The 20,540-nt window shown below is 34.1% G+C and overlaps 2 protein-coding genes across 6 annotated transcripts in view; one reads left to right on the forward strand and one right to left on the reverse strand.

Moving 5' to 3' along the window:
• Window positions 1-20,540, reverse strand: part of dab2ipa (DAB2 interacting protein a) — a 225,473-nt gene that overhangs the window by 158,796 nt on the left and 46,137 nt on the right. Inside the window, exon 1 of one of the 4 annotated variants that reach the window (XM_087264343.1) lies at window positions 13,560-13,760. The exons of the other annotated variants lie outside the window; for them this stretch is intronic. Coding sequence (XP_087120469.1) covers window positions 13,560-13,677 — 118 coding nt within the window. The 5' untranslated portion in view covers window positions 13,678-13,760. Of the gene's footprint in view, window positions 1-13,559; window positions 13,761-20,540 lie in introns of those variants that run through there. 4 annotated transcript variants of the gene reach the window in all.
• The window catches only part of LOC147842591 (uncharacterized), a 496,599-nt gene that overhangs the window by 110,156 nt on the left and 365,903 nt on the right, over window positions 1-20,540 (forward strand). The window lies entirely within an intron of this gene.

Here is a 20,540-nt window from a genome sequence, read left to right on the forward strand (position 1 = left end):
GGTAGCATTAAAAGTGTCCAAGAAGATGTCCAAACACGCAATGATTGAGAGACTGTTCAGACTGCACGTCACTGATGAGAAAGGATGTTTATTGTATGATGACTGAAATCCCCAAAACACGTATATTACGGACAATTTTGCCTACCCAATTCACCAATAGCACATATTTTTGGACTTGTGGGGGAAACCGGAGCGCCCTGAGGAAACCCACGCAAAGATGGGGAGAACATACAAACTCCACACAAAAATGCCAACTGACCCAGCTGAGGCTTGAACCAGTGACCTTCTTGCTGTGAGGCGACTGCACTACCTACTGCACCACCACACCACCCTACTTTTCTAACATAATTAAACAAATGACCAAACAATCAAACAAATTAACAAAACACTCCACCTGCATTAACTAACCAGCAATGCTTCATATGAGTTAATCAGTTTAGCCCAGATGTTGGGAAGAATTGTGGGCCATTTGCCAGAGAATTGCTCTAAGCTCGCAGCCTATTAATCAGCCCTGAACAAGACGCACGACCCAGCTGTGTGTGAGACGAGATGCCAGCGTCCTCCATCTGATCTCACCGAGGACACTGTCATTCCACGAAATTACACACAAGTGCCACGCTCTCATTCAGTATTCAAGCAGAGCTATAACTCAAAGACCTGTCTCATTTGCTCTTAATCTATATGCACGCTCCCTTTCTTCAGGTCTGGCTCGACTTGTCACAGCAAGAGATGATGATGACTTTTTGTATATTTTTTTTTTTTGTTTGGTTTAGCCTGGATCACAGTGTTTTGTGACTACTTTGGCACAGCAATGCTTTAGTGAGGTTTATTTTTTTAGGAAACATTTTTATAATAGTACATATTATATTACAAATATAAAAGTCTAGTTAGCATTTATTTTAACTTAAAGGGGACCTATAACACACCTTTCTACAAAGTGGAAAATAGGGTATATGCCAAAGCATGCTAATAGGACTTTTCATTTGCCAGTAACCTGGGTTAATCGTTTCCTGGGGAACTGTATGCCATTGCAAAATCGGCACGTTTCAGGTCTGTTTTCTTTAAAAACCAGCAATCTCCACTGGCTGAGTGACATCCGATATAAAGTGGGACTCAGATTGTACAAGAAGCACTGCATTAAATTACATTTTCCCCACCATGTCTTTATAATATGACCATTTATTTTACCCCAGTATATTTAATGGAACTTCTGCCCTAACCTGCCGATTCTGACGAGCGCGTGCGAGCAAACGGCTTTTTGTCTCGTTATACGCTTGAGCAACGGAATGGATGCTAAAGTCTGTTTAACAGATTGTATTTGAATTACATTACAACATCGATGCCTTAAAAGGAACCATATAAAATGGAAAAAAATAACACGATAACGATAACAGGTCACCGGAAGTGTATCAGCATAAGAAACACATTAGCTCGGCATATAACCCATAATCTGATGTTTGATGTCCCTAGAGTGTGTATCAGAATCAAAACAGAATCAGAGAGAGCTTTATTGCCAGATATTTTCACACATACTAGGAATTTGTTTTCGTGACAGAGCTTCTACAGTGCAACAGAATTACAGACAAAAGGACAAATAAAATATAATAAATATATAGTGAAATAGAAGTAAATCGTTAATGCAAATATACCAATTTATGTATGTATAGGTATATTACTACAGTGCATCTGGAAAATATTCATAGAGCTTTCCTTTTTCATTTTTTTATGTTACAGCCTTATTCCAAAACAGATTAAATTCATTTATATCTTCAAAATTCTACACACAATATCCCATAAATACAATGTGAAAAAAGATTTTTTGAAATTGTTGCAAATTTGTTAAAAATAAGAAACCTGAAACATCACATGTACATCAGTATTCACAGCCTTTGCTCAGTACTTTGTTGATGCACCTTTGGCAGCAATTACAGCCTCAAGACTTTTTGAATATGATGCCACAAGCTTGGCACACCTGTCTTTGGGAACTTTTGCCATTCTTCGCTGCAATATCTCTCAAGCTTTGTCAGGTAGGTTGGGAATTGATGGTGTACAGCCATTTTTAGATCTCTCAAGAGATTTAGGTCTGGGCTCTGGCTGTGCCACTCAATGACATTCACCAAGTTGTTGTGAAGCGACTTCATTGAAATTTAGGCGGTGTGCTTAGGGTCATTGTCTTGCTGGAAGATGAACCATTGCCCCAGTCTGAGGTCAAGAGCACTCTGAAGCAGGTTTTCATTCAGGATGTCTCTGTACATTCCTGCATTCATCTTTCCCTCTATCCTGACCAGTCTTCCAGTTCCTGCTGCTGAAAAACATCCCCGCAGCATGATGCTGCCACCACCATGCATCACTGTAGGGATGGTATTAGCCTTGTGATGAGCGGTGCAGGTGACATGCAATACAGGTGACTAGTCTTCTAAATTGTCTAAATTCTAAATTGTCAAAATTGTCTAAATCTTATTTTGCCATAATCCAAATTCAATTCAATTTAATTTCATGGTGTCTGGAAGACATAACGTTTTCTGGATGGAAAACGTTATTATGTATTATTATACAGTATGTATGTAGTATGTATGTATGGCGCAGTATGTAGTGCTGTCGCCTCACAGCAAGAAGGTCGCTGGGTCGCTGGTTCGATCCTCGGCTCAGTTGGCGTTTCTGTGTGGAGTTTACATGTTCTCCCTGCGTTCGCGTGGGTTTCCTCCGGGTGCTCCGGTTTCCCCCACAAGTCCAAAGACATGCGGTACAGGTGAATTGGGTAGGCTAAATTGTCCGTAGTGTATGAGTGTGAATGTTTGTGTGTGTGGATGTTTCCCAGAGATGGGTTGCAGCTGGAAGGGCATCTGCTGAGTAAAGCATGTCCTGGATTGGAAGTTGGCAGTTCAATCCGCTGTGTTGACCCCGGATTAATAAAAGGACTAAGATGAAAAAAAAAATTAATGAATGAATGAAAGTAATAAAATAGTAAGTAATAAAATTAAATAAAAAACATAAAATTAGAAATGATTTTTTTTCAGTTTACTTCTGTGCACTTTTGAGGTTTAAATGCAAAGATGACATCAATATCTAATAAACATACATGACTTGGTCAATTATTATGAATGATTATGAAGAAAAAATGCAAATAAGTAGAAAACAGAAAAAATTTGATTTTGATGTCCGAGTCTATTTAGCAGTATGTGGCGCATTGAAATTACAGCCTTTAGCAAATTACAGCTATTACAAGAAATGTTCCTTCAAATGCACTTCAAATGCTCCATCCGATGTCCATTGATTTTCAACATGGAATTGAAGCTGTGAGAAATACTGTTCAAAAGTTCACAGCATTGATCTGTGAAATACAGACCACATTCTTCAAATATAAAGAGAATTCTAATAGATAGATGCACTGTCCTTCAAAAGTTTGGGGTCAGAATACTTTATTCATAAAAGGATATCTACAAATATTAAACAATATGAACACTTTTCAACTGGAATAATCAGTGCTGGGCGCGTTTCTTCAAGAGTAATTGGTTATAGTTACTAGTTATTTCTCACAAATAGTATTTGAGTTAGTAACTGAGTTACAAATCTATAAAAGTAACTAATTACCAGTTACCAGTTAACTGTTGCATTGCATTAAAAAAATCTAATTTGTCAAATGACTATAAAATAAATAGTAAACATTGTACACTAATATACACTATTTTAATGTTGTTTGTAGGACTATGTGAGAGACAACCATCAAATTCAACATATCATTATGAATATTATCATTACTATAGTTGCACAATAAAACACAATAAATGGTTTAGAAGTTAGAACTTATTAAGTATTTAAGTATTTATTGCACTGGCATGTGACGACGTGAGTCAAAGGTGTAGATTCCCTCTTGACATTGGTGGGGATATACAGTTGAATTCAGAATTATTAACCCCCTTTAGATTTTTTTTTTTTTTTTTAAATATTTCCAAAAGAATGTTTAATAGAGCAAGGACATTTTCATAGGATGTCTGATAATGTTTTTTCTTCTGGATAACGTCTTATTTGTTGTATTTTGGCAAGAATAAAATCAGTTTTTAATTTTTTAAAAACATTTTAAAGGACAAATTTATTAGCCCCTTCAAGCTAATTTTTTTCCGATAGTCTACAGAACAAACCATCGCTATACAATGACTTGCCCAATTAAGCCAACCTGCCTAGTTAACATTATTAACCTATTTAAGCCTTTAAATGTCACTTTAAGCTGTATAGAAGTGTCTTGAAAAATATCTAGTAAAATGTTAATTGACTGTCATCATGTTTAGAAATGTGCTGAAAAAATCTTCTCTTCGTTAAACAGAAATTAGGGAAAAAATAAACAGGGGGCTAATAATTCAGGGAGGCTAATAATTCTGACTTCAAAAGTACATTCCTAAAGCTCATGCATTGCGCAAATTGTTTTTGTGCTTTTAAAAACATAAATAAAGTACTTAATAACATAAAATAAACACTTAACAATACAACTAACAGTTAATGAATTGCGTTCCATGCAGGAAGAGAAATTTACATGATTTTACTGCAATCTGGCTTTGAGGAGGTACGAATGTCGAGAAATTTATAGAGGTTAAAATTTAACAGTTTTATCCTGATTATTGATTTTCATAATCATGGAAGGAAAAATCAAAGTTGAATTTTGATGAAATGCACAGCCTTAATTAATAGTAATATAGTGAACTCATAGCAAACTTGACTTTAACCCTTTGTACACAAGTAGGTTATTATCATTATTTTATCTTAAATTAAATTAAAATATTGGTAGGCACATTTCAGTAATTGGTGGATATTAGTGGGGACCCGTCCCCTCCGTCCATGCCAATTCTACGCCCTTGACGTGAGGTGCTTCATTTCGGTAATAAGAATTGCTTGTCACCGACTTAGAGTGGCTCTTTTTTTCCTGGGCATAAGTTGCAGGATACATAACATTCTTGTCTTTCACCTCAACGAAGGAAAAAAAGTAGTGCTTATATTTCCAGTTTGCAAAAGCTACCTTTAAACCTGTTGGATTTTTCATTGTTCTAAATCCTGGTCATTGGTGTGTGCGACTCACTACTTGTATCCGCACTACTCTGCCTCTGATTGGCAAATGATGAAAATGCACTGTATCTAAGCCATGATCTAAGGCAATCATCACATTCTCAGTTACACCACATTCACAGACAAACCAATCATCATCACTAGATGGTTATGTGTCCCGCCCCAGCCCTGAACACACACACACCCAACCCGGAGAAAAAGAGATGCTGAGATGACTGAGAGAGTGAGGGCAACAGCTTGTAACAGGTGAAACTTTCTTGTTACTGAAAAAAGTATTGCCGTTAGCAAAGCTGTTTATTTATAGCGTCATTATTCCCATCACTGGTAATAATAATGCTAAATATTACTTCAGCACCAAATTAAGGAATTAGAATGATTCCTTAAAAAAGTTAAAAATTAAGATTTTTAGGTGTTTGTATCAGTGTGTTATTCTTAAAAATATTTATAACTTAGATGCAGAAATTTTTCTAGTGAAAGCAACCCAACAGTACAGCACAGTATGTGTCCAATCCTTCAGTTTTTAATACCCATGTTCCTCGGTGCTTGAATTTCAGTCTATCAATCAAACCTCTGAAACACTGAGCAGGCCTTTCACCTCACATCACTCTCATGAAACCAACCACTGTAGTGAAATGAAATAAAAATAGGCAGAGACAAACAGAACAGAAACCGAACAATAACGAAACACCATTTCAGCTAAATCTATAATTTCTTTGAGCAACAACTGTTGCTATCAGCATGAATATACAGTACATACAGAAAATATATATGCGAACTGTTTGTTTAAGAGCAGATGATCTGTAAAACACCATGGGGCAGCACAGTGTCTCAGTGAAGAGAAGGCAAGAAGTTCTCCCTGTGTTCACGTGGGTTTCCTCCGGGTGCTCCGTTTTATCCCACAGTCCAAAGAATTTTGGTATATGTATGTTGGGTAAACGAAATTAAAAGGTATGCGCAGACGCCACGTGACTGTCACATGTGGTATCAAAGTACCACGACAGCGCTCTGAGATCAGACGGCAAACTCAGCCTGTGCTGCGTCTCAAGAGCGACTGCAGGAGCTGCGATGACGACACCGACATTGCACGATTGGCTGGATTCACCCTATGACAACAACCATGTGTGTTACGGGTTTATTATTGGACAAATTCTATTTCACAAATTTCAAAACAAGCTACTTTTTATACCATCTCTATCTTGTATATATTATGTATATATCATGCTCATTAAAATACTACAAATATTTTACTGCAGTTTCATCTTTTGTTCAATAATTGTTCATAAGGTTGGATTATTTGGATAGGTTTATTTTCAACCTATATACAGACTATTTACTGCATTCAGCGCCACGAACGATTTAAATGGTATATTTTAGTGAATGACCTAAATATTAACTCAAATACTTATTTTATCAAAATATTTGATCAAATATCTATTTTATTACAGACTTGTAATAAAATAATTATCATCATTGAGGTTTCTTAACAAATTAAGTTAAAGAACTATTTTATCAAATAATTTTACAATTATTTATATGATTATAAAATATTTGTTTTCCTGTTTATGCACAAATTTTTAAGTGACAATGATGTACCTTGCCCTTTCTACTTAAAGTGTAGCTCACTTATTTTAGGAATGTCCTTTTGTTCAATATTTTTGGATTAAAGTGCTTTAATGGATTAATGTATATATATATATATATATATATATATATATATATATATATATATATATATATATATATATATATATATATTGGAAAGTTTATATCTATAAATGTAAATAAATGTAAGCCCCGTTTTAGCATATTCAAACAAGAAGAATTAGCCTAAAGGGTAATGTTTTAACTCGTAGAATTTGTTGTTCTTATTGCTTTGTATTTAATATGCTTATTCATTTTTGTTTGTATTAATCTCTCATTTCCACTTATTTCTCTCATGGGTTTGTTATATATTTAATTAATAATTTCCTTACTGTTTAAAAATAAACTATAGTTTGTAGAGACTGTATTCTGTTTTATTTGTAATGTAAATGTTTTGTTGTTCTAAAAAAATAAATAAATTAAATGATGATGACGCCGTTTCCAACTCTGTTCACGCCTGCGCACAGCTAATCTTGTTGATCAACGGCTGCAGCCGTGGTTCAAGTCGAACGCAACGAACGCACCTGTCCTTGATCTTTTGACATAATAAAAGTCTCATAAAACTTTAAAAGGTCCTTCAAAGCAAGTTTAATCAAAGCAAGTATTTAAAGTTCCAAGTCTTTTGGTTAAAAATTACATGACATCTGTAAACAAAATGATTCCTGTGTCACATGAGAAGAGCTGAGGGAGTTTTGCCTTTTATGACAACAGCTGAAATAAACGGTGGATTGCAAAAGAGAACAAGTGCTGAACAACTTTAAAAGAACTGTTTTCCTAAATTAAATCTGAATGACAATTACAGATTATGAAACAGTTGTTTTATGTACAGTTACTGAAAAGTAAATGTAACATTAATCAGTTCATACAGGTTTTAGTGAATTCAATGGATTTTTACAATCCATTGAATCCAATAAATTTTTTTTACAAGATGTGTGTCTACTTTCAAAGCAAAATAAAACATTTCCCAGCAAAATCCTAATACACACTTAATTCATGTAATGCAATGCTGATGTTGTTTAGACTAACAATTTCAGAAGAAAGTATAACAATAATAAACGCATGGCTTGGCGTAATATAAAGCAAACTTTGCTTGATAGATTGGTAAACAGATTTACTTTAATACTTTTCCTCAGATGGTGAAATGTGAAAAAGTGGCCGACATGTTACCTGTTCAGTGCACATTATCCAGTGTAAATTCTTATTTGGGTCAAACTGTCAAGATGTAAAATCTCAAAGTACAGTATCCACACCGGTGCTGTGACAGCCAAGCATATAAACAGCAAAACATTTGTTTCATCCGCTGAGATGAGCCGTGCCAATGTTCAACCCACGTGAAGATTATATTTCCACAAATATCTCCAACTGTGAAATGGCAAAATATACGCACTGCAGCTTGAATCAAGCTGTGAAAAATACCTGTTTGCCAACTAGTTACCATGTGACATCACTAGGCTATTTAGGTCTGCCTCTAAAAAATATGCTCCACCCACTTGCATTCAGTCACTCAGTGATTGACACTTGCCTCTCACAGCTTCAGTACAACTGATGCAAGCGTTGCATTATGTTGTGTCAAAAGCAAAAAGAGCAAAGTATATTCCTGGTGCTGTCTACAGTATACCACATACAGATGTGCATTCAGTCTCTGATTAGAGCATTTTTTATATTTTCCTTCACATTAGATTAAAAATAGGCTTTAAAAAAGTCTGATGTTTTATGTAAGAAAATTAATTGCGTTTAATTGCAATTAATCTTTGCCCAGCATAAAAAAAAAAATAAAACATGTAACAACCCCTTTAATCCAGGACAATTCAGACTTGTACAGTAGCAGTGAACAGAAGGTAAATGCTATATTGGCTTCTGTGTTGAAGCATCAGTCTCGGAGCACTCAGTCAGTCAGCTCTCTTTTTATTCTATGAAAGCAAGACAGAGCCAAACTCTTGACTGCACCTGTCTCTCAAGCCTCTTGATACATCAAGTCACTGAACTTCTTGCGTCTTTAATGAAGAAATGCAGCTCAGACTGTGTGGATCGTCGTGTCAGCCATCAGCCCACTTTTGCCAACTTCGTGAAAAACTTTCAACTCAGCCTTTATCAATCTCATCAACTTTTCAAGCATACACTGCCATTCCAGTTTGAGCAGTGCAGTGAAGAAATAAATAAATGAAAGAAGTCCCCCCCCCCTAAAAAAATATATATATATTGATATTAGATACAAATAGTCAGTTTTTAAAAAAATAAAATATATATATATTCACCTTCATTAGGATAGAACAGTGAGAGGTGGGATCGGCAAAGGACCTGAAGCCAGGAATCGAACTCTGGTCACTGCAAGCACCTCAGTGTAGTCTGTTTATAAATATGACTTCTTTTTGATATTTGACTGTCATAAGTTATGTGTCCATCCACCTATTTGTATATGCATTTTAAACATGCGCATAAAAAAATCTGTTGATGAAAACGCTAAGATGCGCATACATTTTGAAAATGCGCATAAAAAACATATGCGCATAACTGAGTAGGATAAACTTAATTATGAAGAAATTATGTGCATACGATGGAAACGTATTTTCGTGGAAACGTGTTTTACCAAACAAATTCCAGTATGAGCATTAAAAAGGTCATGTGATTTTGTTAAATATTTATTCATTCATTCATTTTCTTGTGGGAATTTGCTTAGTCCCTTTATTAATCTGGGGTGGCCACAGCAGAATGAACCAGCAACTTATTCAGCAAGTTTTTACGCAGCGGATGCCCTTCCAGCCGGAACCCATCTCTGGGAAACATCCACACACACATTCACACACACACTCATACACTACGGACAATTTAGCCTACCCAATTCACCTGTACCACATGTCTTTGGACTGTGGGGGAAACCGGAGCACCTGGAGGAAACCCCCGCGAAGGCAGGGAGAACATGCAAACTCCACACAGAAACACCAACTGAGCCAAGGTTCAAACCAGTGACCTTCTTGCTGTGAGGCGACAGCACTACCTACTGCGTCACTGCCTCGCCTTTGTTAAATATATATATATATATATATATATATATATATATATATATATATATATATATATATATATATATATATATATATAAATGTTTGTTTATTTATTGGCTACACCAGTCTGAGTGGTTGCTAAGCGGTGGTCCAAGTCAAAAGACAAAAGACAAGATAAAAGTCTCTTATGAGATCATGGGATCAGTTAGAAAAGTGAAGCATATCTCTCCTTAACAAGCTATACAATCTGCAGCATCAGGTAGGGGAGAGGTTATGCACTGTTTAATACTTGGCACACACTAAAGAAACAGAGCAAAAATCTTTTATAGAAACAGTGTTATGTTTGAACCTAATGCAAAGTGAAGGTGGTGGTTTTCTCAGTATTGTGTGAACTCTGAACCACTGTCTGTATTCGTCTCTCTCTCTCTCTCTCTCTCTCTCTCTCATACACACACACACACACACACACACACACACACACACACACACACACACACACACACACACACACACACACGGGGTAAGTCTCTCTCGGTTCTAATCAGTGCAGGAACTGAAAAGAAAAAAGGCCCCTGGAGGCTGTATATTTGGGAAGCTTCACTTCACCGTGAGGGGAAGAAAAAGAAAAACATTGTTTGTGAATTCAGTCCAAGCAGTAAAGTGCTCCAAAACAGATATACAGATATTCTTACAGCAGGAGAACTTTACAGGCTGACAAAAACATTTTTCCTTCTAACGCATATAGTGTAAAGTGCAGTGATTTAATCTAACTTCTCCTTTAAAACTGCTGAAGTAAAAGTAATAGCGTCTCCAATTATCTGCACTCTTTTTAACACGGAAAAGCAAACCGAAGACCACAAAAGTGCAAAATAATTTTCAAACTGCTTTGGTTGCTGGTGGTAAACAATGAAATAATCCTTCACACAATCTCATCTAAACCAGAAGACTCAAACAGAAACTGTAAAGAATTTATTTTGTTTGATATCTCTAAAGACATAATATAGTCAGTGATCCTTGTAATCATTCAACAGACAATATTTATCCAAAACCACTTACAAATAGGGCTGGGCTAATAAACGATATTATATTGAATCGCGATAAAATTTGTCAATAAAAATGATAAGCCCTGGATTTTTTACTATAGCATATTGATCTAAGAGCCAATAGCACAGCAAAAATGTGCAACATTTTGGACACAGAAAATTTATTGGCCGAAAATGTTATGCCGTTTAATGAACCCTCTAATTTTTGCAACTTCAGTCATTAATGGGGTACTGTTTTAAATATGGAAGCATTAACAACTTCTATAGAAATATATACAGTTGAAGTCAGAATTATTAGCCCCCTGTTTATCTTTTTACCCAATTTCTGTTTAATAGAGAAAAGACTTTTTCAACACATTTCTAAACATAATAGTTTTAATAACTCATCTATAATAACGTATTTACTTTATCTTTGCCATGCATAATGACAGTAAACAATATTTGACTAAATATTTTTAAAGACACTTCTATACAACGTAAAGTGACATTTAAAGGCTTAACTTGGTTAATTAGGTTAACTAGGCAGGTTAGGGTAATTAGGCAAGTTATTGTATAACAAAGAATTTTTTTCTGTAGACTATCGAAAAAAATAGCCTAAAGGTGCTAATAACTTTGTCCTTAAAATGGTGTTTAAAACATTTTAAACTGCTTTTATTCTAGCTGATTTAAAACAAATAAGACTTTCTCCAGAAGAAAAAATATTATCAGACATACTGTATAAATTTTCTTGCTCTGTTAAACATCATTTGGGATATATTTAAAAAAGAAAAGACAAAAATCGAAGGGGAGCTAATAATTCTGACTTTAACTGCACATTCTTATTGTTCAATATGGAAAATTATTAATGAAATTCAATTTTTGCCAATCACCCAGTACTAGACTTAAGCAATAAAAAATTTGAACTGTACAGCTCACACAGTATTGATATTAACAAAATTTATGCTATTATTATACAAGTGAGGACAATAGAAGCAATCAAAGCAACAACAACAACTATGTCAGATCCTAGTTAGTCTAATCCAATACACAATAAATACATATATCTTCAATCCACTGCAAAAAATGCTTTTCTTACTTAGATTTTTTGTCTTGTATCTAGTCCAAATATCTACAAATCTCTATCTATCTATCTAGACAAGCAAGACATATTGTCTTGTTTTAAGAAATAATATGCCAAAATGAAGTGAGTTTTTCCTTAAATCAAGCTAAATAATCTGCCAATGGGGTAAGCAAAATAATCTTAGAGCAAATAAAAATAAAAAACAAAATTATTTTAAAATGGTGTTTTAGAATGAAAACGATCTGTGTCCATGCGTTTTACCCAGCGTTTCTGAACAACTCTCTGTCTACACCACACCACTGAAAACACACATTACGTGACCACACACACACACTGGATGCACTGTAGCATATCTACCCAGATGAGAGCTGTGCTCGTCAGACTGTTCATCAAGGATCTACCGCTGGATCTAATCTCACTATATTTGTGATAATTAATCTTGATGTCTCTATCTAATGACAAATTCCCTGACTTTGGTCTTTTGAATCTGTTACTTGTTCTCTGGTAACGTGTTTTTGCTGAGCACAAAGATAAGTTAATAAATAATGTAACCACGTACACTGATTCTGTATATTGACTGATTGCTTGCCTGTATTTCCTATAATTTATAAACTTGTTGTACCTTATACTTTTATAATGGCCATTATTGATTATTAAAACTGATATTTAGCAAAAGGAAGGGTATGTTTTGTATTTACATTGAAAATGAAAGGTGGCAGTAATATAATGAGGTGGTCACACACCAGAAGCGGCGCTCGGCGACGTGGCATGTAACGCCATGCATTTTAGAATTGTAAACATAGGTTTCTATCAGGGTACACACACCAGCGCCGCAAGTCGATGGCTGTCCTCGGCGCCCAACCACAACTGTTCATATTTCTGCCGCGACACAGAGCGCCATCTATATAATATATAATAATTTTAATATATAATAGTTTTAGACTGAACTGTTGTAAACCAAACTGTGTGTGTGAAGGCCACTTAATATTGAGGGAGAAGCCCCAATCAGAAAGACGAATGTCTGCAGCCCCGCCTTCGTTTTCAGATTACTCCGTTTTCCCCATCCACACTGAGATGAAGCAGCAGCGTTTTAGAATGAAAACGGCCTCTCCAGTGTTTTCAAAACGTTTGGTTTCGGCGTCAAAAATTCTGCTGTAGTGTGGACGGATGACATAACCATAGCAAAGTGTAGTAGTGTAAACGGGGCCTCACTCACTTTTCTGACTTTTTTTCAAACTAGAGGTGTGTAAACACCCTGCTGTGACAGGGGGTTCCATGGCCCTTTACAGATAATTTCAGATGTTTTATAAATATTTTAGTGTTATTATTAAGTACAGTGTGTGGATGAACTTAAGATTATATTTTTATGAAATGCCAAAAATTCTAATTCCCTCAGAGGTCACCTCTTCCTTCACTTACTTTTAAAGCAAGTATCACAGTATGCTCGAGAAAAAAAAAAAAACAACCTTCAATCACAGAGCAAAAAAAGGGTAAAAAAAAAAAAAATCAAGCACAAGCAGCTTGTTTCACACAGAGACCAAATGTACACTCCATTCTGATTGAAAACCACCATCAGTCAAACTATCTGTCAGTTTCTTACCGATCTCACACTTCCATCACTCCTCAGGCTAAATCCTACACAATGGATATTAAGTCAATATAAGACAATGAAAAACATCATGAACGTGTAACCCTCTGAAACTCCAGCAAAGTGTTGATTTACCAGACAGACAGACAGACAGAAAAAGCTGAAATCACCCTTGATAGTGTTGCGGCAGCGGCTCCGTGACCGGACATGCTGTCGGTGCCTTGATCGACCCAGAAGTCTGTAGTAATACCATTTTCTCCCAAAAACTCTCCTTACCGCTCCTGACATGCTCTCCACGTCTGACGGTCTTCAAAAATGACTCTGATTCAGGAACTGCTGGATGTCTGTGCTTCAAAAGCTCCTGTTGAACTGAAAGGCTGCCAGGACAGATTGTATGTTCTGCTGATTGCTGCATCTGATTCTGCAAGTCAGGACTGCTCTTGAAATGACATGGTGGCGAGTTTCGAGAGAACAGGGGGGAAAACAAGGGGGAAAGTTGAGAGAAAACTCCTCCTTACAAATAACATCTGTGAATTTGGAAGGAAATCTATAGCGAGGTGTGAATTTTTGGTGTAAATTACAGTGCAGGCATGTCTCAAGCTGCTCCTTCATTTAAAAAAAAAAAAACAATAATATAAAATATATAAATTTTAGATTACAGAGATAGTTCAAAAAAGCTATTGTATATAAGCTGCAATTTTTGTGTGAAAGTCTAATGAAGATATTTCTATGTTGGAGCTACTTTACAAGAGATCAAGCTAAATACATCTGTCAAGCTCCAAAATGACATTTAAAACATAAAAAAATATTAAATGAATTAATAAAAGCTTCTGTTTTACATTCTTGGAGCTTGACAGGTGTGCAAAAATAAATAAATAAATAAATAAATTAATAAATAAATAAATAAATAAATAATTAATTAATTAATAATAAAATAAAATAAAATAAAAAAAATTTAATGAAAAAAATTAAATTAAATTAAATAAAAAATAAATAATAAAAATAAATAAAATTAAAAGTAAATTAAGTAAATGATATTAAAATAAATTAAATAATAAAATAAAATAAATAATAATAAAATAAAATAAACAATAATAAATTAAAATTAAATGAAATAAATAATAGAATAAATAATCAAATAAAATAAATAATAAAATAAAATGAAATAAAATAAATACTAAAATAAAATGAATTAAAATAAATAAATAATAAAATGAACTAAATAAAAAAACTATAATAAAATGAAATAAATATTAAAATAAAATAAATAATAATACAATAAAATGAAATAAATATTAAAATAAAACAAATTAATAAAAAAATATATAATATAAAATAAAATGAAATAAATAATTAAAATAAATAAAATGAAACAAACTAAATAATAATTAAGAAAAGAAAATAAAGCCTCTGGGTCTAACACTTCAACATGGAAAAAATCTGTACAATTTCTGCATGCTTTAAAACTAAACATAAGGTCTGTAGATAAACTGATGGTAGTTTTTTGTAGCCTGACAGACATGGTCATTAAAAGACCTGCGAAAATTCAAACTACTGTTGTAAAAATTGAACAGAAAACATTTTTTACATCATTTACTGTAGACTGACACTAAGAATGAACAGCAGGTTTGTCTCTTCATCCACCTTTAGTCAAACATCCAATACATTAATATATTTGCATTGCTCAGACAAAGGCATTTGACCCTGTGACCCCTACGACAGGTCTAGCCGGTGATATAATGAGATTTACGAGCCGCGCAAGGAACATCTCACCTCCCTGATGAAATCCTCAACTCTGAGAACCAAATGTCAACAACCAATCAGACAGAGATGAAAAAAGAGTTTTTAAGATGATTCCAGTGCACTTATAACTATAAAGGTAACTGATTGAGGCAACAAAACATTTGTGAGATACGATACACCACAAAAGACAATTCCATTTTTACAAATGCAATGACTTTGCATGTATTGTTTTGTTAGAAAAAATGATACTGTGTGTAAAACAATTCAGCATGTTGGGCTATTTTCCTAATCCAGTCAGAATGTTCAACTCCAGATCAATTTTCTTTTTCAAAAAACAAACAAACAAACAAACAAACAAACAAACAAACAAAACATAAAATGACCCACTTGTTACCTCCAGCCAAGATTGTTTTTACGATGGTAAAAACAAATAAATTTGTATTCATTAACACTAAAAGGCAGTCATTTAGACTGTTTTTAAAATGTTGTAATTTAATATATACAGTATGTTAAAATAAAACCCATAGAACCAGGGTGCGAATTATACATTGAGGATCGGGGGGGTCGAGTTTTTGGATTCTGTTCGGTAATATGCCTTAGTGAACCAAATGTATATATTTGACTCAATTACATCCAATTTATTAATCAAACTTGTAATAATGTTTTCAGTTTTAAGAGATATTGAGTGGTTCTCAATGACATTTGTGATATTAAATAAATGGTGACAGGTTTGCTTTCCTGCAACTATTAATGGATGACCATGAAAGACTCCACTTATTTTTTATTTTATTGTTTAACTTTCATGTGTGAGCCAGTTTATATTAAAATACAAAGTATGCATCTAGTTTTACAGACACCTACAAATGCCTTTTTTAAAGAAACATGTTTTGTGAACACCTACACTGTCTGTTGCTGCTCTAAATTTGCACATTATAAAACGATTAATTAATATTTTTGGCTCAAACACGCATTCACAATGGAATGAACCATTACAGGGGTGGTCAAATGTTTATTGAAGTTATTTATTTTGCCTCAAACATGCATTCACAATGGTATGAACCATTACAGAGGTGGTCTAATGTAAAGTTATTGAATATTTGAATTGTTAATATTATTTAAGATACAGATTAGAGCAAACTACTTCGTAACTATTAAAGGGCAGAACACCCATACATCTTGTTTTGATGTCCTTCAGGGGGGATCAAGCATGAATTAGGAACCCCTCCCCCCTCTCCCACATAACTTGCATCCAGTATAACTCAATATCTCTTGCTAAATGTGTGTATATTTCTTTCTATCATTGGTATTTTATTAAAGTTACACACAAGAGTATTTCTACCTTGAATTACCATAGAGGTCAAATTGACCGCATGCATTTCAGTGTCGGCTACTTATTCCCTTTCTTTTGAATATGCGTGGCTCTGTTGCCAAGCAACGTGTTAAAAAACATAACTTTCTGATAGAAAAATACATAACTTTGCTTCAGACGTGTCTTTCAAAACAACATATGCAGCGCTGCGAATAAGCCTTGCTCTCCTGCTTGCCGGACAAAGTGAAGTCTAGCAACTTGTACACATTCATAGGCTCTATTACCAAAAGATATATATATATATATATATATATATATATATATATATATATATATATATATATATATATATATATATATATATATATATATATATATATATATATATATATATATGTATGTATATATATATATATATATATATATATATATATATATATATACACATATATATATATATATATATATATACATATATATATATATATATATATATATATATATATTATTTTATTTTTTTTTTTTTGAGTAAAGATTTCATAAAATATGACAACAGACATTCAAAGCTTAATTCTTTTACCTCAATAGAAGCTTAGAATGTAAATATGAAGTGTCAATATGACTTCTTAACATGAGAACGGTCACAATGGATGCTGTGGCTATTCTAGTAGTTATATAACTTTGGTATTTTCAGTGTTATTTTGCACTACCATTAAGTAATTGAGTTAGTTTGTTTTTAATGCTTGTGAAGCCTCTTAAATGTCACCAAAAATACATTAATTTGATCTGAAATACAGTAAACTGCAATTTTACTGTATTACACTTCCAAGTAATTGTTTTTAATTTAAATGTTTGGCTTTTTGAAAAGATGTAATTTATTTCAAGTGTGCAAAAATAAATGAAATAAAATAAAATCTCCGGACCTAACACTTCAATGTGGAAAAATCTGTACAGTTTCTGCATGCTTAAAAACTAAACATAAAATAAAAACTTTGGTCTGTTTGGTCAGAATGGCTGCTATGACTATTCTAATAGTTATATAATTCTGCTATCTACATTGTTACTTTGCGCTACTATTAATAGTTGAGAAGTTTTATGTTTTTAATGTTTGCGAAGCCTCGTAATGTCACTAAAAATGTATTAATTTGATATAAATTACACTTATGTACTTTACTCCAGGTTTAAAAAGCTTAATGTTGAGCATCATTTGAGCATCAATCATACTAATATATTAGTTTGGTGCTCAAAAAACAGAATTTGACTTTTTAACTTGCAATGTTGAAATTCAGTCATTCATTTTTCTTCAGCTTAGTCCCTTATTTATCAGGGGTCACCACAGCGGAATGAACGGCCAGTGTTGAATTCTATCATGTATAAAAAAAATTGCAAATGTGAGTTCATATTAAGCAATTCTGAGAAAAAATGTCATAACTGTCATTACAAATGAATGGGCTAAAACTTGTATGACTTTCTTGACAACATAAAGACAAAACAACTATAATGCTTTCTTTACAACAGAAGCAAATTGTGACCATGAGCTGTCAGGCACAACAAAAGAAACTACAAACAACTTGCTCATTTTGTTCCAAGTCTTCTGACAGCTTTGTCATTGCTGCTTTGTCATAATTTCATTACACAATCAGTAGCTCCAGCATAGCTCTTAAATGCCACAGATACGCATAGCTTGACATCAATGCTGTCAACCAGCATTGGCTTGAATGGCCAAGTATGTGGGGGCGAATGAGTGCAAAGCTCTAAGGGCCCTTTTATTACAGTTCCATAACGATTTCTTTTTGTCCTATCTACAGCTTGACAGCCCAGGAAAAATGTATCATGAACACAGCAGAAAGAACACCATAACACTTTTAGAAATAAAAGAGCTGTCACTGGGTCAGCACTTTTTCAAAAGGTGTATGTTTGTATCCAAGAGCCCATATTGGTACCTTAAAGCTATCACTGATTCAAAAATGATTCCTTGGATTTATTATTTTTTAAGGTAAGTGGTTGTAAACAATTTATTTGGGATGAATTTAAACAACCAAATTAAGTTGAACATAACTAAATTTCAGCTATGAACACTCTTTGGATTTAGTATGGTAATACATATGTACAGTTGAAGTCAGAATAATTAGCTGCCCTGAATTATTCACCCCCCTGTTTAACTGTTTCCCCATTTTCTGTTTAACGGAGAGAGGATTTTTTCAACACATTTCTAAACATGATAGTTTTTATAACTCATTTCTAATAACTGATTTATTTTATCTTTGCCATGATGACAGTAAATAATATTTGACTAGATATTTTCAAGACACTTCTATACAGCTTAAAGTGACATTTAAAGGTGCAGTAGGTGATTGTCTTCAGAAACATGTTTTGTTGTGCTGGTTGAAAGTCTCTTCACAGTCCAATAGTAATGATTACAGTAAATGATCTAAATGTGTTTATATGTATTTTTATATTCTGGGTAAGGCATAAAACAAAAAAATGTTCATCCAATTAAATAGAGTCGGACCGACATCTCCCATAATTCCGCTAAGCAGCTCAGACTGTCTGTCAGGAAATGCAGATTCGGACTTCTGCGCATCTGTTCACGCAGATCGGCCATTCGCGCGTGCCCGTCTGCATAAGCGGTCGCGCGGTCACGAGACGTACCGGGAGAAATCAAATGCTTAATTGAAACTTTTAAAAACCTGAATCAATAATGGAGTTACTTTAGCACCCTGGAGGAAGGACGACACCATGACTGAAGTGTTATTGTTAGACAGGTAATGTTCTGTTTTAAAACTATGTTAGTCAGGCTAAGCTTATGTTAGAGTGTGTTGTGTTATAAATGACTTATGTGCACAGACGTGTTGTTCAGCCACTAAAATCTCTCGATGAAAGATTGAAGTGATTATTTACAGTTTCATAAGGTTCTTATACAGCATCTATAATGTAGATTTATGTTTAGTTTAAAACAAAACATCAGTAAATAGCGCTATTCCGCCTAGCCTGCTTTATTGAGCTGAAGTTGCTTTTATATTCACATTGGGTCATTTTTGAACAATGACAACCTTTCTATATTGTTTAGCATGCTACTCTGAATATTCGCTCAGAAATAGCATGTAAGTGTGGCTAAGTAATAAATGTAGTTCCTGCACTGCGCTGGCACTAACTAACTGGCGAATGACATGAACTAGTGGGTTGTCTGTCTGCTGTTGTGATGCGGTGCGCGCACTCGCGATTTCAGGGGTTGTGGCTTTGAATCACAGTCCCTCCCCGCAGTCCAAAGATAATATGCTAAGCGGTTAGCATTTTGGCAGATCACCTACTGCACCTTTAAAAGCCTAACTAGGTTAATTAGGTTAACTAGACAGGTTAGGGTGATTAGGCAAGTTATTGTATAATGATGGTTTGTTCTGTAGACTGTTGAGAAAAAAAATTGCCTAAACGGGCTAATAATTTTGTCCCTAAAATGTTTTTTAAAAAATTAAAAACTGTTTTTATTGTAGCTGAAATAAAAACAAATAAGACTTTCTCCAAAAGAAAAAATATTATCAGACATACTGTGAAAATGTCCTTGCTCTGTTAAACATAATTTAGAAAATATTTAAAATTTTTAAAAAAATCAAAGGGGGGTTAATTCTGACTTCAACTGAATATGTTGATGTATTTGGTCTTGGAGTTATAGATCTGCTACTTGATTAACCTGGCAGATCCAAAAAATGGTCCGATCCGTGACACAAAAACCGTAGTGTGATCCGAACCGTGAGATTTATGATCAGTTACACCACTAGTATCTTAAAAGCCTTTGTGAGTGTACAGAGTTAACTGAGTGGCACATCAGGTTTTTGGGAAGTACAGAAAGATCCTTCATGTTCGCTGCTATTTGGAGTTTTGTTCTCCAAGCTTCTGCTACAATGGCTTCCAAGAGACAACTGCCAAAATCATCGACCAATGAACACCCATAATGATATTCTTTCAGTGCATATATCAATTCATAAAGCAATGAAAAGCAGGAGAACAAACATATTAGACGGATCCAAAAAATGGTCCGATCCATGACTAAAAAACCGTAGTGTGATCCAAACTGTGAGATTTGTGATCTGTTACATTACTA

The sequence above is a fragment of the Danio rerio genome, chromosome 8, assembly GCF_052040795.2.
Source record: "Danio rerio strain M-AB ecotype USA chromosome 8, GRCz13ab, whole genome shotgun sequence".
Lineage (NCBI taxonomy): Eukaryota > Metazoa > Chordata > Actinopteri > Cypriniformes > Danionidae > Danio > Danio rerio.